Below are 25,498 nucleotides of genomic sequence, written 5' to 3' on the forward strand. Positions count from 1 at the left end.
CCCTGCAAATGGTAACTATTGGTTTTAAATGTAAAAGTAATACATTAAAAATCAATTAGTGCAAAGAACTTTAATTGATTTTTATAAATTTCTTCCAGGTACACAATATTCAAATAAAAAAAAATGTTATTGTATAATGAATATAATATATTATATCTATTCTGTATATATGCTACAACTTATTTGTGTGAACAAACTTTGTAAAATGAATTACAACAAATCAAAATTTAGATAGGTCTTGTCTGAAATTTGAAGTAAAATTTGAAATTTGGAGCCATAGTTATATAGAACCTCAATAAGTCAATTCGATAAAATATTAACAGAAAAACATAAATTCCATACTTCTCGTTAGTAAAAAATTGCTATAAAAATTAATACTACCTACGTATACTTAAGTATATTATATTATTAGAATTTAATAATAAATCAATAACATTATAAATTATATATGCATTCATATATTTCAGCCGCTGAGAGCTCTTGGTATTTTATGTGGCTCTCGAATAAAATAGTTTGGAAACCACTGAGATAATTTATTATTATATTATACGATCCGGCGATAGTTTAATAAATCGTCTCTACATACGAGTAAAGTCGTACGCAATAAAAGACTTATATAAATGACATGCTGAAAATTGAGATTTCCATCACTGCAATAAGCAGGATGTGACTTATTGGTAAAGTTATCGATATATACCATTATTGCATAAGTCGCTTACATGACCGAGCCTTTGCAGGTTACAGACGCGGAACATCAACAAAAAAAAAATTTAAAACGTTGCACGAAATGAAAAATTCAATGTATATTACAGGCCTTTTATTCTATAAACACTGCAGACGCAACAAAATAAGAGTCGTACGAATCGCTTGGTTCGTTTCCACATTATAAGCAGCGTTTGGGCTTAATCCCGATGGTTCGGGTGGGTCTCTCCCGCAGTCCCGCGTCACGCCAACAGATTACAGACAAACTCGCGTGCTCTGCTGCCTGCACCTGCAGAGGTTATATAAATTCACCTACTCGTGTCGAAACGTACTCTTTCATGTCGACCAAAACATTGCGATGCTCGACACCTATATAGCTAGAACGGCGTCTCGGCGGATCCGCGAGATCGTGGCTTGAGAAGCTCGACCGACCAAAACCTGCAGCTTCAACAATACGGGCGGCGGTCGTCTCGATCTTGGCTTTGGTTGCGACGACCGCGAAACCGAGGTTTGCATCCAATCATCGGCAGGCGGCCGGTGATCAGGTTCCTGTATATCGAGGCGTCAGACGGAAACGCGTCACCCGCAGTAGTCGTTTCCACTGCGATGTATGGCATTGAACGGTATCGGCTGGTCACCGAACCCGCAAAATCACCGAGACTCACCAACACGATTTTGCAAGTCATCTAGCCATTTCTTCGATCGTCGATCACTCAGTGCATATCATTGACATAATATGTCAATGGTGCATATAGCGATCGATTCGGCGGACGGTAAGCGAATTTCGATTTTCGGACCATGTATTCTGTAATTGCAAATGCAGCAATATATTTGACATGATCATAGATATACACTGTCACTGTATTAATATTTTTTTTATTACGTATAAAAAAATGCATTATAACCTTTAGAATGTTATAATTTATTATATTGCGATGACAGAAAAAATAAAATATAATATAATGTTAAATAATTTTAAAAACAGCTATTGTCTCGAATAAAAATATATTAGTTTGTTAATTATTATTAAACATTTGAAACAAAATATTCTTTAAAGAAATTAACAAGATAGGAAAATTCACTAGGCGAGCATGCTAAATTCCAATTTCTTAACGTATATTGAATATTTTGATACAACCCATTGATATAATTCTATACGTATATATGCCTACAAAATTTTTAAAAGAATTTGATGGCCTTATAATGTTTTTGTATCTATTATTGTTTTTTTACTACTACCTTTAAATGTACTTGAATAGAACCGTAAAATAAAACTTAATAAGTAGGTATTATTTCAAATTCAATTTAATATTTTTTTGAATTTTCCAAAGGAAATATTTACGATATGATTCCAAACTTGCTCTAGATATATTACAATATCGTTAAGCGCCTTAAGCTATACATTTTGGCATTAAAAACATTGTAAAACTGTCAGTTTGTACTGGTATGGTGATCGAAAATAGTTTTTAATGTAACAAATATGGATGGATGTATATTCAGGAACCCGGAGTTATCAATGTTATAATTTCTTGCTCGATACAGTCCTTTGTTATCTATAATTTATCACAGATGATTATATATCATACTAGACGAACAAAGTAATCAAATATCTATCGAATTCGTAGAAACACGTAGAAAAGTGAAAATCCAAAATCTACTTATCTATTACAGGTACCTAGAATCACCTAAAATATCATGAATTAAAAAAAATAATTTTTTTTCATGAATTTACGTGTTAACATTTTTATTTTTCGTTGATTGGTTTGTAAGATACAGCTCCTCAAAGTGGATTTTCTGATGGATTTTACTATTTTTCTAATAATTGTAAACACCAGAAACTAGTGATAAATTCGATATCGCTGAATCCAAGGTAACAAAATAAATAACAATTAATTAAAGATTACTATTGTACTTTGAACCCTAATCATTTATAAACTTATCGACACATTGGATTTATTTTGTTATATATCAATAAATATAAGGATGAAAAAAATTAAAATACTATACGGTTTTAGAAAAACATAAACCTAAAAGTTAATAAATTTTGAGATAATTAGTGTACCGTACTTACCGTGTACCCACTTAAATGGATATATCGTATGTATTGGTCCAATAAGGATACCTGTATCTATACCACAAATGACAATGTTTAATTATACTAATTATACGGTTATTATTTCATTCTCATTGTTACTAATTTTTAACTATAATGCTAATTAGTAATTACCTACTCATACTGATTTTCCGTGCGTATTAATTGTAGGCACTAGGCAATGATGTTTTTATGTAGGTACTACACATTACACAAGCATAAAAAAAAATAACTTCTTGCATCGAGTCAAAAAAGTCGAGGTTAGGGATATAGTTCAAACAATACAATATGTATAAGCTTGATTTTATTTGTAATTTCTTCTGAAACCTTGCACAAATGAACAAATATATATATATATATGTATATGTTTTATACATAAAAGTTGTATAAAAGATAAAACACGAAATGACGCCATGACGACCATGTGTGTAAATAGATTGCAGCACACTAAAAACGATTTTGAGCGAAAGCTGTCTGTCAAAATTACATAGTAATTTAGGTATATTGTTATGTAATAATTTATTTGCCTATAAAAGAATTTAATTTTGTGAATATGTCATTGGTAATATAATAATAATCCACGTTTAAAGTTTCAAGTACGACATTATATTTTTGAACTACAATTTAATAATTAAAATCGTTTGTTCTTAAATTTAGAATAGTATTTAAAACTAATAAATATATTATTTCATAACAATTTTATATCATGACATTTCAATCTGTGTTTATTAGAATTAAAATTTTCATCAGTCATTAGTTCATTACCTTTGTTTTAGATTTATATATTAAAATACGTAAATACGTTATGCAATCTATAAAATAATTAATTAACCACAGGTATTATTTCAAATTTTATATTACTGCGAGTTATAGTTAATTATTTTTATAATAATATTGAAATATTACTTAATCAACATCTTAACCAAATAGTAAATACGATTATTGTAATATTAATCCTAAGAACTTCCTAGAGTACATTTAATTTACTGTAGTGCACACAACGAAAACTGGCCAGTAATCCCGTCACTCGCCCTCCATATATCGGTGGGCTGGCCACTGCGATATTATAAACTTATAAGTTACACATAGGTATAATATATTGAAATCATCCTCTAAATTATTTTGCTCACTAAATTTGAATGTTAATAAATATATATTACTATAAAATAAAACATATAACACCTATTTATAAGAATTAAGAAGTAAAAGAGGCGACTAATGCATTTGGCAGTAGATCATCGATCCATTTATAATAGGCGCTAAATGCATATAACGAACGGTTTCAATTAAGATTATAACGATAAAAGTGAACCACTCAGACAGTCCACATACCTCCTAACTCGAAAGTTAGTTGCGATCATCGTCGCTGAGCAGTCATATTGCCGAATAGCAAAAGACTACCAGCAGCCTCACGCTCCGGCATGCGGACAATGTCTCATCATCGCGGCCAATGACGACTCCAGATTTGCACCTGGAGGGGACGAAGCATACTACAGAAATGATCCTGTGAAGTATGATCTTAAATTGAAAACATGCCGTCGACCGGTACTTATGCAGTGCGCGGTCCGATAAAACATGGCAGGCCCATGACTTTGGACCATTGCGTTTTCCCGTTACGTGCCGCGTAAGGTCTGCCGAATCGACGGGCCCGAAAATAAGAATCTATCATGTTTTTCCGGCATTGACTCGGTACCAGGAAAACATTTTGCTTATCCGGAAAACGTCGATGATCCTCGTCCTGTTTCACTATCTAAACGAACGTACTGCAACAGAGCCATCTACAGTCATCCGCTTGAAACTTCATTGACGAGCTGCCGAGTTCCGACGCGCAACGGTATAACGAGTTCACTTCGATAGATCTCGCTGCTGTTACATAAAACTATACGTCCACGACATGGCGTTGGAACCATTATACTTTATTATATTTATTTATAAGCAGCATGTGGCATGTCAACACCTTAGATTCATATAATTACCAGTTACCTTTATAGTATAAACACGTTATATTTAAATACTGACTTACTGTTGTTATTGATTTTATCTATATTTTGATAATTTATGTTATGTTTATGAATATATATATATAATATCTTTGTTAAGAAAACTGACTGTATTTGTTAGGTAATCGGAAAAAAAATTATAATACAATATTAGTTAGTTAATCAATAAAAAAAAAAATAGATATATAATTAGGTATAATAAAATTATAGTCAGATTCGGTTCAGTCAGTTCGTTTTCGTATATTGTTAGACAATTTTAAATATAAATTTTGTAAATGTATGTTGGTCGATAACAGTCATATTTATGTATTTATTTATACGTGTTCTTATTTATACATTTATATTTTATTATTTTATATTTTTTTCATACTTAACTTAGTACAACTTTGAATTTTTAAATATAAATTTTGTAAATGCATATTTGTTGCATATATATTAATGATTTTTACTACATATTTGTTGCATATTTCAATGATATATATATATATTAATAAATAATATAGGTATAAAGATATAATATAAGATAATATTATTATAATTTAAATACTAATTAGTTGCTTTGGGGATTTTTTTACGGGTATTTTTTTTCCGGGGATTTTTATTCCAGGATTCATTATGAACTCTTTAATCATAAATTCATAACTCATCACCATAATTTAATTATTATATTGTATATTTATCCTGTAACTTGGGAAATTATATTGCAATTATGATTATTATAAATGAAATACGATACCTATACATTATGTCAAATCGTGCATTTGAATCCATAAATCATTAACGAATACCTACATGGTCTTATGAAGTAAGAACAAACATATAAAATTTCAAAATATGGTGGCGATAAGAAACTATAAGATTCTATATGGACTATCTAACCCGATGAATTTATAAAGTTTTGCCACCGACTGTTTATTAAGTACATCAATAGTTCTCATAAGTCATACACCACATCATATCTGTAAGCATAATAATATAATATGCCTATTGTGTGACAATAATATTATTAAATTTACAAATTAACCTTTGTCCTTAAATATAATATTGTACAAAGTAAAACATAATATAATATATTATAAGAATTGTATTCTCATTAACATTAGGCCGAAAACGTATGGAAAATAATTTCAGTTCCATTTCCTCTAATAGAGGATAGTGAATAGGTAAAATAAAAAAATAGGTAGTCAAACTTTTCTCGTTGCCTAAATTAATCGCTATTGACTATAGTCACTATAAATTGAGACCAACGAATTTAATCGTGAGATAAACATAAATGAAATACAAGATTAGAATAATTGTTCCAAAGTATTTACATTTCAATACGTTAATAATAAAACATTTCCATTAGAATATTTTCGATTGTTTAGACTTTTAGAGTAAGGGCATTCGGCCAGCGAACCTTTTTTATCAGGCCTTTGAGCATTTTCTAATTACTTTCTGCAATTTCAACGTTTATCTGTATTTATATACTTAATATACGTTGTTTGTAGATAGTAAATTGGCACAATAATCCTATGGCACTAATGGCAGTTTAAAATGTTTAAATAGAACACCAAGTTGGTTCATTACTTTAATTATAATTATGCAAGCTGTAATCAAATCCATTTTTAAATACAAAAGAGATTGACGTAATGACTACGTGTAGTTTTGGAAAAAATTACCTGTTGAAAAATGTCGACTTCAATAATGCTTTGTTGATTTTCCCTTGTTGCATTAAAAATGTTATCTATGATCTGGCCCATTAGATTTTAAAGTTTTAAAAATTGGCCCTTTAGTAACTTTGAGTTCGCATCCCTGTTAGAGTTTAGTATTATAGTACACTCAATGACTATACTCGAAAATAATGCATCGGTAGAAACAAGAAAAAATATTTTCAATCACAAACTCTTATGTTGTAGACTAGGCACTTGTAATTAAAAAAATTAATGTCTGTCAATTCTAATAATATAGTCACTCCAGATGATTCTTTTGGAATAAAAAATACAGAATGAATATTCAATTCGACATTATTTATTTAATGAAGGTACATTGCATAATACATACTTAATAATCGGATAAAATGTCAAGTAGGAACTTACTCCCTATATTAGCTTAAGTTAGTATCTGACTAATAATGTATTTTAAATTTGTCAAGGTAGGTATTACATAAGTCAGAGGTACATTAGTTATAAGCTGTACCAACGTATAATAATTTATTGAAATCAATTTCATTAGAATAGGCGTTATTGGAATATTGCATCTCGATATACATTCCTTTCTAAGTTTAACATATTATTTGATAATGCTTTTACTTTTTGTGTTCATTGAAGGGTTAATTTTTTTGCTACAATATTTAAACTAGTATAGTGCAGTATCTATAAGAACTAACTATCCAATTACCTAACTGGCAAACTACTAATGTAGTTAAATGTCAGCTATGTACCTATTATTATAATTGTACTGTATATGGTATATTATATACGTGATACGTCTCCTCGATGTCCATACACTAATCAATAATAATACAGGACTTAACTCTGACGAGTGTAGATACTTAAAAAAAGTACTAATTGTAAGTACTTCTAATTTATTCCAATACGTTTCATTTAACATTTAGATAAGTTGAGAAACAATGGCGTATTATATGTGATTTCTTGGGGGGGGGGGGGGGGGGGGGTGTAACCTAACGCTGCTGTGTAAAAAAATATAACACGAAATGTTTATCTATAACAACTCCAATCAGTTCAATCGACTTAACTCATAGTAAATACATAATAATATACAAAATTATAAGTTATAAACTGTGGTACCTAACCAATATCTATATGATTTTATACATCAAAATCATCCAAAAAAATATTCTTGCTTTGGAATATGAAATTAAAAAATGTATTGTAAATTGATATTGCAATGCTTAAAACTTAAAAAAAAATAATAATATTTTCAAAAAATCAAATACTTTTCGAAATGATTAGTCACTCGTTAAATAAATCGCTACGTTCTTACGAATATGATATATTATACAGTAATATAATATTATCTTCTATTTTCGACATTTTATTATTTCACAATCGAATGTATTACATTTGACATATTGTGATATTCTATAAATTCCTATCATTCGTTGAATAACAAATTATACATTTAGATTATAAACAATAAAATATATTATAATATATTTTAATATTCTATATCGGTCACTTTTTAGAGAAAAAATAGGATTATCTGAGTCATGGCAGATTTCAATTTTTTTTTCCTGAAAGATAACTCGTTAATAGGTTTTTATTTATCGAACAGGATGTCTCCATTTCCTTTACGATATGAAAAAGTGATGTTCATGGTGTACATTTTGATCATTAGTATTTCGTAATAAACACATCGTGACGGTTATTTTATTGTCATTATTATAATTTTTAACGTTTTTCAATAATTAATTTTGTATCAATATTTGACTGTGTTTTATTTATACTTATGTAACAAGGTTAACGCTTTTTTTATGGAATCTAACGTATGCTTTTAACAGTTAGCTGCCACTAAAAAAGCCATTACATGTTACAATAATCATCTGCAATAAATAAATAATAAGTACCTACTGATTTATTTTATAAGTTACCAGACTAAATCGTATGTATAATATATATTATATTTGTATTATTATTAATATTAAATTTGTATAACTTCCATTACGAAGAATATTATGATTAAACCTTGTATTAAATTATCCATTTTTATTATACATTTTAGTAGGTTCCAATATAGTACAGTAGCCAGTAATATATATTATAGCTTAGCATTATCCAAAATAAACTATTTTTAATCAGAAATAAACAGCAATTAATAGTGTAATACAATAAAGTTATCGACGACGAACTCTAATAATATAGGCAAAGGCAGTTCTATTGTTTTACGATTTTAAAATATTTATCTTTATGTTGTGCGACTTACTATGTAATTGTACCTATAAAATATACAGTCATATAGATAAATATGAATAGGTACAAGTTTCTCATACTATTCGTAGAGTAGTTACATGAGGAATTATTATACATTGGAAGTTTCAATTGAGCTAAAAAACTATTATTCTGCATAGGTAAAAAGTTACGATTGACAATGTCATTTGTCAATCATAAGTTTATGTGAACAATGAGTAATCTATCTATATATTTATATAAAATCTTATAAATGTATTTAATGAACTGTTGCAGATTTGAACTAGGTGAGCGTTTCAGTATACAATTTTCTGTTATGTGATCAACAAGTCACCACCACCTCTTGGACGTAACATGAAACAGTATTCGTAAGAAGTCTAAACCATTCTAATATCTTTCAGCCTTAAGGTATCTAAGAATAATAGTTTTTGACACAAGTCAAAATTGTATGAGTAAATTTTTAGCCAGTAAAAGTATATACCATAACCGCAGGTTCTACAGAGATATTAGCTTTTGGTTTTTACAAATAAACAATATTGGTTTGAAAATATTTGTACATTAAATTTGCTTACTCTAAATCGTTAATTATCTTTGGTTTATCAATTGTTTATAAATAAATCTATTCAATGAATTATTTTGAATAAATGAAGAATTCAATTTTTGTTGTCAAGTTTATGATTAATACTATGGTTTTTAATTTAAAAAAACTCCTAAATTGTGTTCATAGTTCAGTCTTAAACAAACAATATCTCAAGTTAGCTATTTAAATAAATAATAATTTTATTCAATTACATAAATCACATATTATGTAGTTTAAGTGTTCACTCCTTGCACTAATCGTACATACATTTTTAGAGAGAATGTTGTTTTACAATAATATGCTATAAGCTAAATAAATACTGTATTTAAACAGGTCTTAAATGAAAACACCACCAGAACCATATTCTTAGGACTTAGGTATCTTGTAATTACCTATGTTATAATTAAGTAATAAAAATAAAATTAGTATTAACTGCAATTTACTATGAGTTTATATTTTAAATATAAAAGACTTAAGACACATTGATGTAAAAAGTACAAAGTATCATATATAATAGTTGTAGATTATATTTATATTTTGAATTTTTCAAGTTTTCAAACATTTTAATATATTTTTGCTGACTAGTGATTTGGTTAAGGGGTAAAAGTATGTAATTATATTTGTCTGGGAAGCAAACATATAGTACAAGTATGGCTTAAAACACAATACATTTTATGCTTTAAATATTTAACCTAAAATATCATTTTAAATTTTAATCTTAATTGGTTGGGTATAGATTTTTTTCCACTTGTCTTGGGTAAGTATAAACTTTATTGTACTTAAGTTTTTCTTTATTCTAAAATAAAAAAAGTAAGTATTAAAATAATCAGTTATATGTTATACTCTGCATGAAGTACAATAAAGATATAAAACTGATAATCTTATTAAAAAAAATAATTTTACACTTAAAAAAAAAATATGCATTATTCATAAAAATTGTTTTAAATATAACTACTAAGCTATATATTTAATTAATTAAACTGATAAAATAAGTAACATTATGTTTTTGTTTGTTTCAATAGTAAAATATAAAAAGTAAATCATTTTATCAATATAACATAAATATCAAATATACAAAATTCTTTATAAATGTGCTAATTTTGTAAATTGAACACACGATTAAGCTTTTAGGGAGCACCTATAATATAACTACATGTATACTCCAATCAAGTTAAGAACCACACCTGGTAGTGAAAATTGTGACCAGGTGTGTGGACATTTTGCACGGCAGGCATGCAGGTGGACTAAGTGAAGGTGGCTAACATTTCCATTAAGTATATGTTACTTAACTTGAACAGAGTATAATATAGTTAATTATTCTGATATTAAATATAGTTATTTAATGAAACACATCATTAGGGTCAATAGGAATAATGTACTTTTTGCATAATGATTAAAATATTGCTTAAGAATGATACATAATATCTATATTATATAATTTTGTACTAAACAGAATACAATATTTCATTACAAATATTTTAGAAAATGGTTCTCCTAATTTGGAAAATACACAATACATAAATTTAAAATGTCGAATAAATTTACATGAAAAAGTAGTAAAAAAATTATCTGCATAAACTATCTCAAAAGCCAATGAATTGTACAATCTAAAAAAAAATTTATAGTTAAGAAAGTTTTTTTTTTTTAATGTACCTTAAATTTTAATAAGAACTCCCTAATTCATTCGACCACGTGATGCTAATGAGTACAGTATAAACTAATATGTCAAACATGAATATAATAATTTAATAAATGATAAATTCATGTTATTATTGGGACAACTAATATTGCTTATAATCAATTCTAAATTCTTGAAGTATTAATAATATATTATATCTTTAACATTCATAAGCAATAACTTAGCTGGCATAATAACAATAATAATACAGCTAAGTAGTACAATTGTTAGCATATCCATAACACATTTTTACTTACATTACTAAAAGTAGTGTTGGAATATGGAAATTAGTGTTAAATTCTAAGGTCGATTTTAATTTTAATGATATAATTATATTTTATAATTAATATCTTATTAAATAATGACAATGACAAAAAAAAAAATCAAATCAAATCAAGTTGAGAAAAAAAAATACTGTACTCTAGAGGTAGAGGAGAAGAGGAGTATAGGTCTGATAATGGTTCTTTTATTTGTTTTATGCTTCTTTGAGGCGACCACCATCACCTTCAGATACATATCGTTTACGTGATGCTCTAAAAATTATAAAATTGTAATATAGTTATCATGAATATAACATAAAATTCAAATAGTTTATTAATATTAATAAGCACCTAGTTGGTATTTTAAGCAACACATCCCTTTGCAAAATCCCAGCGTTGATGCACTTATCCAAAAAACGTTCAAGGACAGCAGATGCTAATGGAACATCAATTGATATATCATCAAGAACATCAAATACTCTATCAAAACCCTAAAAAAAGTTATAATTTAAATAAGTGACTAAATTATATTTTGTGTTGTTTTTCATACTTTATTCATCATTTCAGGAGTTATAATAATAGCATCATACAATGCTTTAAGTAATTTGCACATAGAAACTTCAGTATGAGTATTCATAGCTTCAATAACATCAATAACAGCCTGGAAATACATTTTGGATTATAAAATTATATATATTATAATTTGTTATAATAGTAAACTTAAAATATTGATATTCAAACAAATATTAAAAACCTCATAAACAAGTTCATGATGGAAATGTGGTACTTCCAATTCCAAAATACATCTGATAGCCTCTTGTAGATCACCAGAACATAAATATTCATCCAAAAGCATGTTCATTTGTCTCACAAGATACTGCACTGGTCTCAGGCTACCACCAACACCCCAAACATTATCAAGTCTGGTCAGTCCGTGTTTTATATTCAACAAGTTATGGGCCTTGATCAATGCTTGACTGAAAATAATAAAACAATGTATATTAGTTAATTTATGTATCATAATTGGTTATATTAAGTTTACTTACTTTGCTAAATCACTGTAGTTTTTCTCCTTAAAAAAGTCTATTATTTTTGGTGGGAGACAGTCATCTGCTATGGTTCTGGCTAAGAACAAACCAACAACAATAGGAGCATCAGGAGTATCAAGAATGAGATCAGGAAGATTAGCCAATATAACATCAAATCCCTGGGCTATTTCCTTTTGCTTGATTAAACGCCCATATAAATCTGATATCAATACTGAAGTCATTTCTCTCTGTGATGGTTTATGCTCGAGAGCTACTTCAACAGCAACTTGAGTTATCTAGAATAATATGAAGATTTATAAACGTGTTTTTTTACAATTGAAAAATATTACACTAACCAAATGCCATTTGCTAACTATGTTTAGCTCGCTTAGTGTCATTGCTGCTTCATCAGTATCACCATGTTCATAATACTCGAGAATATTAAATGTAATAGAATTCTAAAAAAAAAAAATAGTAAAATTATTAATAAATAAAACATTGTGCACAAGTCAAAATTATAGAATAATTGTTATTAATTGTTATTAAGCCAATAGTAGTGGTCGTAGTACATTAAATTTGAAAAAAAACAACTAGCCCTATAACTATCAGTAACTTTTTTTTTAATAAAATAGGAAATATCTTATTGAAATCTCGTCAAATATTATTATTATAAATCATATTAAAATACATATAAGTCAAATTCAAACAACTGATTTCAAGTTTTGTGAAAAATTGTGCATTTCTATAATGACTAGCCTTTAATAACTTAAAAAGATTGATATACAAGCACAAAAAATGATTAGCTTTACGTGTAGCTTCCAAAGCTATAAAAAATATCAACGGTTTTTAATCATACCCACAAAAGATTAACTGATATAAGCTCAATCTTTAAAGCTGTAATAGGTACCAGTTTTAAATAAAACATTTTATGATATAAATATTTATCATATTTCAAATGTATCAGCAACTTTAACCTCTGACAAGTTTGATAACAATAATACTAACATTTAATAATAGTAGGTATAGCTTGTGACATTTATGTAATTAGTGATATGATGGAATATAATTTAAACAATCTTTTAATAGTTAAGAATAATTAAACAATTACCTTGAGTTCTTCATCAGATGATTCTGGGGTGATTTCTCTCAGCACAATATTGTCATCATCCAACAAATCACTATCATAATTAGGATCCTTCATATCAATAGCAGCATCGATATCACTCTCTTCGCCTAACTTTCCCCAAACGCCTTTGCCACCAGCACCACCTAATAAACAAAAAAAATCTTTCTAAATATACATTGAATTTTAATACACTGATCAAACAAATCAGTTTATGAGTTATAAATATTTAAAATTTGGATGAGCAGAGTAGTGGACAAATATGTCGCGGAGTAACCCCATACCACTCTACTCCGCTTCATCTAAATTTAAATACCTATATCTCATAAACTACTTGCCCTAAATTCAATTTTTATACATAAAATTACTTAGAAAAATATTCTGTTTTGGAATATCAAATTAAAACTACATGTTGTCATTCAATAAAGTAAAAAAATAAAAAAATTATAGGGATAAAAAAAAATGTTAAAAATATAATTTTTTAATAAAAACGTTGTTTTGTAAACAACTTGAAACTATGTAAAATTATATTTTCAAAAACATTTACACTTTTTGAAATAATGAGTGTTTTACGCTTCATAAATCATCCCGTATTTTAACATGAACTCTTTATTTCTATTTAAGAGGACGCCAAACCCACATGTGTTGTCTCCGTCATACAAGTGCGTAGCATAGCAAATTTTACGCTCAGCAGATCACGTTTATCTCCGTTATTTTAAAATTTAGAGTGAATTGACCTATTATAAAAATTAAAGGCAAGATTATTACCGAGTGCATCTCATAGGCTTTTTATTATATTTTAATTTTAAGCCGAGTTATGAGTATTTTTAGATATAAAAATTATTTACAATTTTAAAATACTCATTACTCGCTTTAAAATTAAAATATAATAAAAAGCCTATGGGACGCACTCGGTAATAATCTTGCCTTTAATTTTTATAATAGGTCAATTCACTCTAAATTTTAAAATAACGGAGATAAACGTGATCTGCTGATCGTAAAATTTGCTATGCTACGCACTTGTACGGCAAAGACAACACATGCGGGTGTGGCGTCCTCTTAATCTCAAAAGATAGTTATAAATTAAAAGCAACTATTAATTTAATTCAGTGTTTACACCATAGGTATCCCACACTGGACATAAATTACATAATGTAACTTTTATCTATGTTAGAAATCTTTGTTTTACAGAAGAATATTATTTTTTTTTCTCTTAGAAAGTATAAATGTATTAAAACAGATTAAATAAACCCAGCAATATTCGATCATTGCAAATGTTTAATTATCTTGTATCCTTAAATAGAATATAATATAATATAATATAATGTTATCATTAAATAAACTGCTAATTTACCTACTTTAACTTTGATAAAAATATTATGTTTTCAAAAATTAAATACTAAAATGTACGTCATAACTTTATTTAAACGCACTTTGATATTTATTATCTTTTTGATGATTTATAATTATATAAACATATAAATTTCTTTAAATTGAGATAATTACTAATGGTAATAGATAACTGTACTATAATTTATTCTAATATCTATTTAATATTAATACCTTCAATAAACTGATTAAAAAATTTAAATAGGTAAAGCTTAAAATTATAGTCTGAATAGAAAACTTATCAATAGATTATTTTCATTAATGTTTTTAATTATCTTAGTTAATAGCAGTTTACATCATTAATTCTTGTTTATGTGCACTAAAAACTATTGTAAATAATTAAATGAAAACAAAACAAATAAGTTTACTATAGAAACCACAAATGACATATGCACTTGAAAGCATTTTTTTTTAAGTGATTTAAATTTATTTTTAATCCAAACTTTCATACACTTTTCACAAGACATAACATGTAATGTTGTAATGTTAAAAACTAATTATATCAAATTTGTTTGTTCAGAAGCACCTAAAGTTGAATAAATTGTTTTCACCAAGTCTATTTATAAATTCTGTTTTGTGCATATACATACGTCATTTGAACGTTAATTATGCCAACTGAACATAATACCTATGAGACTATATATAGAATCACCGATATTAAAAACGGTTTAAAGTTCCAACTATACCAAACGGTCGTTTAAAATCACACGTTCGACACCAACAGCAGCCGAGACTGGTATGTCACACCACACACACGAAATCCAAACCTACGGAACGGATCATACAATTCATACGGTCTGGGGATCTGACGCGGCGTCTCCAAGAAGCACATGGTCATGACGTGTGCATTACTACGCGACGTGTAAATTACATCATATTAATATACAAAACATTAGTGTCGGATAAACAACGGAAAGACGTTTTACCCTTTTTGATTTCTCCTCTCTTGGTGAAACCGTTCCTGGATTTCCTGTTGTTCTTCCAGCGTCTCTTAAGCTGCACCACAGTGGCTGTGCCACCATGCCCGTTGACGATGCCGCTGTCCCGTGACAGGGACTTGGCCAGGCGTTTGGCCTTGCGTTTAACGCGCATCTCCGCGGACGTGGGGTCCACGGCCTTGTCCGAATAGTCGCTGTCGCCGGTGATGGTACAACCATTGATCACCTCGGACGCTACCACGTCGATGACGGCGTCGTCGACTTCGGCCATGGCGTCGGCGGTTATGTTTTTCTCGACACCGTTAGAATGTCTGTAAATGTATTGGTGTGACACCACGCTGCGCACGTACTCGGCGGGGATGAGCAAGAGGAAGAAGTGGTTAGGCGTGTTCGTCAAGTCTTTACTGTGAATAAAACAGACGAGAATCGCGTACGTAAAACGAATTCAAAACGAAATATTGCTACATAAAACAATGTTTGTAAAACTGCTGATTGGACAAAGACAGGGGATGTATGTGCGAAACAAAAACGGTACGGAATCGATGATGGCTGACAGACAGTGTAGTTGGAACCGACGACGGTGACGATATGTGCGATGGAAAAAAAAGCCGATAGGATGATGAGGCACTCTGCCGATACGCAAAAGCAAAACTGCCGCTTCCAGACGGAATTGCGCAGTTGACGAACCGAGCGTTCCGATTGGACACAGCTGTGCGGCCCGATGTAAACAATAACAGTGACAGCCGTCAAGGTCGACCGCGCTACGTACCGGCGAGCGCTGGAAACAAGGAGGTTCCAATATTCGGAAGCGCGTCGGTGTCGCGCCTGCATGTGCGTGCGCAAGTGCGTAATGTGCGTACTGCGTAGTAGAAAATATCATCCCGTTCCACTCCGCCAGACCATCATAAGTTGTTGGGACAGTGACGCGCGCGGGTACCAACACCGTGACCACCGCGCATGCGTCTCTACATAGCTTGTTTACCAATGTTTGTTGTTGTTATTGTTGTTATTGTTGACGCTTTCGTGTGAAAACAGCGGCCGCCGACACCCGGCACGTCAACCATTGCGATTTGACGGCGCCGTTTTCGACAACCTGCTGCCGCTGAATAATTTAATGTTATAATAATTTGTTTTTTAATATTTTGTAAAGTACTCGATTTTCAATACCCACTTATGCTTCTGATATTTTACTATCTTATAATATTTTACAGTTCGTTCGTATTTTTATACAACATTTTTAATAACACCCTTACATAGTTATATAGGACATTTTGTAATTTATACATTATAATTATTGGCATGTACATTTATAAATCATTGGTGCATAAAATGTACGACGTTGAAAGAGTGAAGTACTGACATGTAACATAATATGTAGCACTGCAAGTATTTCAACTTATGAATCTACATAATTCTTGTAGAAACAAAAAGCCCCGGGGAAAAGTCACATAAAATAACCTTTTTTTGAAAAATCAATAATACCTACAAGGTTTTTTAAATTAAATAAATTATATTATTAATATAGTATAATGACTAATGAGTAATGGCAATTGTGTAATATTGAGATGTTGTTTTTAAAACTCAAAAGGTATAGATTGTAATAAATTAATAATATTATAAACAGTGAATTACTAAAAAACGTATTCGTTCAATCATCTTAATACGGTTGAATCCATTTACACCAAAATATAATCGAATACCTTCTACTTGATTTGGCAAAAACAAAAATTAAATCATTTTTTTTTTAGCTGAAATGAAAATATTGTGGTTTTGGCAGCAACATAAATTTAAATTTTAGATTCTGAGCGGAGCGATGAATGTATTGATTTTACCATGATGTGTGTTTTTTTTTTTTTTTTTTTTTTGTGTCTGTCATCACGTTTTGGGACAGTAAAAATGCTTCGATTTTTGACTTCAGTACCTCGTTCGATCAGAAAGTGAATCTAGTTGGTACTTTGGGGGGGTCAAAAGTAAAAAATTCTTAATACTTTTTTAAATAATTGAGAAAAACAAACTAAAAGTTAAGGGAAAAACGGGAAATTTTACGCACACTCATTTTTCGACAAAATCGATTTTGGTTTTTGATGTAACTTTAAAACAAATGACCATAGATACATGCAATTTTCACCTAATGTTTATATAAGTATATTCTATCCACCATGCAATTTTCAAAAAATTTCGACTTAAGTTGAACTATTCATAGGCATTTCAAATTTTCGATAATTATTAGTTTTTTTTAAATTAATATCGATAAAAATTTATTTGTTAGGCAGAAAAGCTTGAAAATTTAATACAAGGCTCTTAACATATTGTTACAATAGCAGTTGAAAAATAAAAGAAATTCATAGTCACAATTTTTTTTATAAGCATTCAAAGTTTGAATTTTGACAAAATACGTAAAAATCACGAAAATTCACAAATTAATTTAAGCTAGAAATTCATAAAAAAATTTCTTTTTAAATCTAAGATTTAAAAATTTAGTACAAGATTCCTTACAAGTTTTTCAATCTTTATCACAAATAAAAATTCCACCTGAAATTCAAATTAAATTTTTATGAGCATTTGAAATTTAAATTTTTACAACATTGGATTTTCACTTTTAGCGATTTCCTTATTTTGGTGTAACTCTAAAACAAATTACCACAGATACTTGAAATTTTGACTGAATGTTTATATAGGCGTGTTATATATTTGATAAAATTTCAAAATATTTAGATTTGTTTTGAGCTGTTTACTGACATTTTAATTTTTCAACTTTATTAGTTTTTTTTTCTATAAATATCGATAAAAATTTATTTGTTCGGTAGAAAAGCTTGAAAATTTAATACAAGGCTTCTAACACATTGTAACAATAGAAGTTAAAAAATATTAAAAATTCGTAGGCACAATTTTTTTTTATAAGCATTTAAAGTTCAAATTTTGACTAAATACGTAAAAATTACGGCAATGTTCAAATTATCTTAGATAGAAATTCATAAAAGTTTTCCTTTTTAATTCTAAGATTTGAAAATTTAATACAAGGCTCCTAACATATTTTTACAATAGCAGTTGCAAAATAAAAGGAATACATAGTCACAATTTTTTTTTAAGCATTCAAAGTTTGAGTTTTGACAACATATTATGTAAAAATCACGAAAATACAGAAATTATTTTAAGCTAGAAATTCATAAAAAATTTTCTTTTTATATCTAAGATTTGAAAATTTAATACAAGGCTCATAATATATTTTTACAATAAAAATTGAAAAATAAAAGAAATGCGTAGCCACAATTTTTTTTTTAAGCATTCAAAGTTTGAGTTTTGACAACATATTATGTAAAAATCATGAAAATACAAAAATTATTTTAAGCTAGAAATTCATAAAAAATTTTCTTTTTATATCTAAGATTTGAAAATTTAATACAAGGCTCATAATATATTTTTACAATAAAAATTGAAAAATAAAAGAAATGCGTAGCCACAATTTTTTTTTTACAAGCATTCAAAGTTTGAATTTTGACAACATATGTAAAAATCACGAAAATTCGCAAATTATTTCAAACTAGAAATTCATAAAAAATTTTCTTTTTAAAACTAAGATTTGAAAATTTTTAATAATCTATAATATATCCTAGACAGATAAACCGTCTTCGCTCAGAATCGTTTTTCGTATACAATGATATAATATCATTGGATTCAAATTTAATTCCATCCATTACAGTAACCCACTTGTAACCTACTGTACAGCAGAGCGACATACACGACTTACCCGCTTTTTTTATATTTTATAATCAGAATCAAAAAATAATAATTGGAAATTGTGGACCAGGGTGACCGACCCCAAATAGTCGAGAGAGAAGGCGAAAGAAAATTAGAAGAATTTTAAAAAAAACTGGATCTTTTTACAATCAGTTCATGAAACTCAACTATATATATAGTACCAGATTTGCTCTTTTATAAATGAAAACTTATTGAACTAGGAAGTAATATTTTGAATTATCGTTGATCGGCTATCTATTTGAAAACTCAATAAATGTAAGTCTGCAGTCATTCGTCAATGGTTTGAAATTGTGTTTATTGAAGTATGATAAATTTTTAGGAAATATACACCAACGTAATAGAGTGTATACAGTGAAACCTTCCTTAACCGATACCTCCAAATGGCGGACATTTTTTCGAAAATGGGATATTTTCATTATTATTATACAAGAAAACCCCTAAATACCGGCCACTCTAAATACCGGACACTCTAAATAACGAACACTTTTATGGTAATTTTATTTTGATTTTGACAATTCTAAAATATAGAATAATCGTGGAATGCCTTTATAAATAATAAATATCTATCCATCTATTATAGTTTTAAGTTAATCTTATCTGTCCATTATCGCGTCGATTAAAATATTTTTCTAGTTTATCTTCTGTGAAGTATCCTACTTTACTATTTCCCAGTGGCGTAGCCAGGGGGAGGGCTGAGGGGGCTGCAGCCCCCCTGAAATTTTAATAAAATTTAAAAATTATTTCAATGGTCTACAATATTCACTCAAAAAGTCTTAAATTGTATTTTACTAATTTTAAATTGTCATCTTTATTTTGTTAGTTTTCTATAGCTTCGGCCGTGCTAATAGGTATTTAATGCACCGCTGTGTAAAAAATTGATCAGCCCCCCTCCCCCAAAAAAAAATCCTGGCTACGCCGCTGCTATTTCCTATTCGTATTTAGTTATGTTTGTGATTCCATTACATATATATACGAACGTATTCGTAAACGTATTGTCTCTAACGCAGTTGAATTATAAAATGCCTTGATATACAAAATTACGATGCATCAAGGTCTAAACAAGTTAAAATAACTGCATTTTTCATATAATTTTAAATAATAATAACTATAATTAATATTTGCATCAAAATAATAGAAATATAGAAGTATCATTGATTATAAATATTACATAAATAATAAAATATGTAATTGTTAATTATTTTTTTTAGTTATCGAGAATTTACCCTCCCCCCTCCCCTCTGAATAGCGGACACCATTATGTTTATTAATGATGACTTATTATATAATATAGTATAATATATAGTATACACGAGTTAACAAATAAATAATGTTTGTATTATACGGTTTAATAAATGCATTTTGTTGTTTCAATTGGTTCATCGAGATATTTAGAATTTAGAAACAGAACATGCTTGAACCGTAAATTTAATATTATAATATTTAATAATTTATAACCCATATAGGTAGTATCTATTTCATAATAAAATTATATACCAACATAGTAAGACTATAACATTGGGTATACTTTATAATTGTAAGTTGGTATTGTATGTAATCTCGATCCACTATTTTAATGAAGAAAACTACGAAGCTGTGCTTATTTTACGGTTAAATAATTAAAATAACAATACAATTAATAGTTATTAAACTAATAAAAGCAATTCTGAATTAATATTCTAAGGTCGTGAATCATAAAAATGTATTATATTTTAATAATGCCGATTATTAATTCTCCATACGTGTAGTTACAAGTCATAAAAAAATCAATTCACGTTTTCTGAATGAAATATACGGATGTAATTTGATGTCTCAGTTTTTTTATGCATATGTCTGTTGTCTGTTAAAAAGTAAAAATGATAGACGATATATTGCAACGTATTAAAAAATAAAAATTGAGCAAAAAAATATCGAAGTAATAACTGCATAGTCTATAAACTAAATGTAGGTACCATAAGAAAATCGAATGAAAAATAATTGTTCAGTATTTATCATTCATTATTATATTGTTTACTACAATATTTTCATGCATGATTCTTATAACTTTATAATTTTTATATGTTTTTTTCGTGTGAATTATTCACTCAGGTTCCCGGTTCCCATACGTATAGTATTATTAACTATACATATATAATCACGTCTATCACGAATCAAAAATGAAATATCAAATAAAAATCAATTTAATTCGTAACATACCAAAACGTTTATTTCTGTAAATCATAATAGGATTCGCAGTATAACAATCTTATAACCTAGGTATAAGTCAGTATACGACAAGTCGCTTCGTCCGTTTCAACATAGAACGGAGTCTCAGAGGATTGGCGAAATCGCGGTTTGATTGCTGCACGTTCGATTCGGTCGGCCGAATGAGACGGGCGTCGTATTGATCTTAACTTCAGGAGCAACGGGTGTCATTATAGTGTTATTTGTTTTGGGAATTATTATATTCGTATCTACATACCTATTATTATGTACGATTAAAAAAGAATTTGTTAACTTTTATATTTTGGTACCTTTTTGTTTACTGGTACCTAATGGTAAACGGATGGACGGACACGACGACATACTTAGCTATAAGCTATTATGTTCTATTGAAGGATCCGATATCTATTATATAGGTACTATGGAAAAAACTCGATGAATAGTTGTTTAAAGTTTAAAAAATAATTTCTTAAAACAGCGTTTACTGAATTATGCATAAGTCAGATAACTATTATGAAGGATTTAATATTTCAATTAAAATTCACATTTTTGGAGAGGATAGTTTTAATATTGGATGGGCAAGCACCTCCAAGTAACTTGTACGCTAGTTTGTTATTTGTTTCGGACAATAATTGATTTAGGTACTCACGTGTGTTAGAAACTTATATATAACGATATACCTTGTAAGTTATTATAGTTTATACCAAATACATATAGGCGCAAATAGACAAATTATTTTGGGGGGACTAAAGCCCCTCCTATAATATTTTCTAAAAATTATATATGCTTAGTACTAATTGCTGACTTTTGAACTGGGGGGACCAAGTCCCCCACCTATTTGCGCCAATGACCAAATATAAACTCTTTTTAAACCAAAACAGAGTAATTATTTGATTTTAATACAAAATTTAATAATAATGGAAATACAGTTTAAATAAAATATGGTATCCATCATCATACAATTGAAAACAATTTTTATTCTGATGAGAATTAGCAAACAAGGTCAAAAAACGAAGTGTATATTTTAAAGCATTTTATTCCTACACGTAGTATTGATATAATACCTAGATATAACAGCTAATATATATTTACATTTTAAACATTATACACTTATATACAGGACGTAACACTGTAATAGGAAGAATTGAAGAATGAAATAACTCTTTTTCTAATGAATAGGTATCAAATTTTTTTATGTAGGTAATTAAACTTTTTTTTTCGATACGTAGGTGAAAACTCTCTATAACAAATCTGAAGGGACTATGTGATTTCTTTCGTTATTTAGAGTTTTTGTAATAAAGAATAATTAATAGGTTTTAAATCAAACCAACCATTATAATTTATAAGTTAACTTAATGTTATTTACGTAATATATAGTTTTTCGTTGTAACGAGTTTCGTTATAAAGAGTTTTCACTGTATTTTTTTTCAATGCAAATATAGTAAAATTTTAATTTTATTTAATTTTAATTTAACGAAATTCAAAATAGAAAATGTGTAGAATTTATTACATGTATAATTTGTATAAATCTTGATACTGCTTTTATTGATTATATAACTCCAATGTAGCCACTCGTATGTTATTCACTACCTGCAGATAATATGTACCTATTAAACTATTTTTATAATTAACTTCAGCATATAAGCTTTTTGTTTTGAATAATCGATTCAAAAAATACAGTTATTTCAAAATTTGACGTAATGACGTTGTTGGCTACTGTTCACACTTACCCGCACTATATTGTACCTATATTTGTCATTTGATAATCACAATACACCTAGCCGTAAACTATATTGCACATGTCTATATATAATAATAGTGTATGGTTATCGTTAACTCGAGATATGATTTCGTTTTGACTAGGTATTGATTTTTCTTTCGATAAATTCTTATTGCAACCGTAATGTTTACTTAAACATACTTAAATAAAATGTGTTTATACTTTTCTAGATATTACCTACATTATAGAAGTTTTTGCCAACATAAAAATCGAACATTTATATTAGTTAAATGTATGAAAATAAAATTATAGTGGCGATAAATAAGTTAAGATTTAATTCGTAATTCTATCTAGAAATTACCGAAAATAATATTTTGAAAAATGTTATTACTTTTCAAATTAGTGTCTCCACAAAAATATTTAAATTGAAAAAATAGTGAAATATGAATTACATAACTTAAATGAATTTTTTCACCATCATAATTTTACTAAAAATCAACTATTTTAAATTTTTGGAAAAAAAAAATTATCAAATTTAAGTTTTTTGGTATTAAAATATAAAATAAAATTTAACATCAGTTTAGCGAAACTGTGCAAATAGCTATAAATTATAAATATAAACATTTTTTAAGGTATTGATTGTAACAAAAGCTACCTATTTCATACAAATATATTTTCTGTTCCGCCCTATATATAGTTTTCGGAAATAAATAATTCATTAACTGAAATATGTCTAGTCGATAAATGTATATTGTTAAAATTATGACAATAATATATTATTGACAAAAACGATTTGAATGAATATAATGGCTATGTTGTAATACCATTACAAATTATAATATGCATAGGTACATTTGTAAATTTAAAAAGAATATGCAATGTATGTAATAGAAGTAAAATATAATATATATATAATATATACGTCATTTAGTATTTAATATTTATGTAATACCTACTTATGTATGTACGATGTACCTTATAAATTATAATATATAATAGTATTACTCCGCCATTCTAAAATCAGTTAACATTATTTTGATCTTTAAATTTCATTGAAAATTATTTTAAATTTATAAAAAATGTCTTTATTCATTTTACAACAATTTAATTTTTTTTTTTAATATTTGTAATCTTTTAAAGATAAAATTGTTTTGCAATAGTGCAATATATCATAAATAATGTTCTAGATCTCCCATAGTATATACAAATATTACAGTAGAACCTAGAAAAGAAAATGTGTATATTATAAGTACTTTATATATATATTTGAAAGTATTATTATTATATATATATATAATGAAGCACCAATCTTGTCTATTTAATGGCAAAAACATTAATAAGTACAGAATATATTTTTTATAACGTTTACTTCATACAAATAAAATCTCATGCAAGATGGATGGGTAGGTCCATTTTCCTCCAAAATAAAAAATAGGCTGGACTTCAATTTCTTTTACCCTTTGAACTAAAATTATTTCCATTTTCCTACAAATATTTAAATATTCAGAAGATATTCCCACAAAGAAAACCAAAAATATATAGTTGTGGCTCAATATTATGAAACGAATTCAAACAGATAACATTTGTTTTAAAATAAGAAGTATCAATATCCCAGAAAAATCTAAAGACTATTACGAGGACTGATGAATCAAATGGCGTTAAATAGCAGTCGATTATATAATTATTACATTTCAAAACGAAGTTTTTAAATTGTTATGGTTTTTTTTAAACTAGTTTACTGTTTAGATTTAATGTTGTACTTGAGTCTTGAGCAATAATATTAATATTGTATCAGTCATCAGACAACGATAAACTAGGTAGATCAAGGATCACCAATTAATATTTTTGAAGGGTCACAAGGGCCACATCTTAGGAATCTCGAAATTGTTCAGCCATCAAAATTGTAGACGTTGGTAAAAACCAATATACAAAAAAATAAATCACAACACCAGAATAGGTAGTATAATATTAACGGTTTTCACACTTTTCTCTTGAATTCGTACACGGGCCGCCAATTGGTGACCCCTGATCTATATGTTCCCAATGGGCTATGTTTTTTAATGTATTTTGGTAAATTTCTATAATTTTCATTGATTAATCTCAAGTTTAATTAAAAACAATT

General features: G+C 28.1%; 1 protein-coding gene, 1 long non-coding RNA gene and 1 other non-coding gene across 3 annotated transcripts; all 3 read right to left on the reverse strand.

Annotated features, from left to right (window-relative positions):
• Positions 1-802: 802 nt before the first annotated feature.
• LOC107169644 (uncharacterized) lies at positions 803-3,068 on the reverse strand. Its single transcript, XR_016191619.1, has 2 exons — positions 2,774-3,068; positions 803-1,507 (listed from the first exon to the last, which is right to left on the reverse strand). It is a non-coding gene; the product is annotated as an uncharacterized LOC107169644 (long non-coding RNA).
• A 1,036-nt stretch (positions 3,069-4,104) lies between these two features.
• On the reverse strand, positions 4,105-4,315 carry LOC149055965 (small nucleolar RNA U3). Its single transcript, XR_016191823.1, has one exon. It is a non-coding gene; the product is annotated as a small nucleolar RNA U3 (small nucleolar RNA).
• Positions 4,316-9,457: 5,142 nt separating this feature from the next.
• Positions 9,458-16,347, reverse strand: Pdcd4 (Programmed cell death 4). Its single transcript, XM_089227205.1, has 8 exons — positions 15,687-16,347; positions 13,357-13,517; positions 12,605-12,706; positions 12,267-12,544; positions 11,975-12,197; positions 11,771-11,881; positions 11,572-11,711; positions 9,458-11,493 (listed from the first exon to the last, which is right to left on the reverse strand). Exons 1-8 carry the CDS (start codon positions 15,967-15,969, stop codon positions 11,436-11,438), a joined length of 1,356 nt encoding a protein of 451 aa, XP_089083331.1. The 5' UTR covers positions 15,970-16,347; the 3' UTR covers positions 9,458-11,435.
• Positions 16,348-25,498: the final 9,151 nt, after the last annotated feature.

This window comes from Diuraphis noxia, unplaced genomic scaffold (genome assembly GCF_037042655.1).
Source record: "Diuraphis noxia isolate RWA-SAM2 unplaced genomic scaffold, SU_Dnox_SAM2 contig0004, whole genome shotgun sequence".
NCBI lineage: Eukaryota > Metazoa > Arthropoda > Insecta > Hemiptera > Aphididae > Diuraphis > Diuraphis noxia.

Excerpts from the sequence above, each read along its gene's own strand:
- Pdcd4 (XM_089227205.1), bottom strand. The coding sequence starts at position 15,969 with ATGGCCGAAGTCGACGACGCCGTCATCGACGTGGTAGCGTCCGAGGTG. Across the intron at positions 12,545-12,604 it reads TAGTTAGCAAATGGCATTTG|ATAACTCAAGTTGCTGTTGA; the intron begins GTTAGTGTAATA and ends ATATTATTCTAG. Across the intron at positions 11,882-11,974 it reads ATCATGAACTTGTTTATGAG|GCTGTTATTGATGTTATTGA; the intron begins GTTTTTAATATT and ends ATGTATTTCCAG.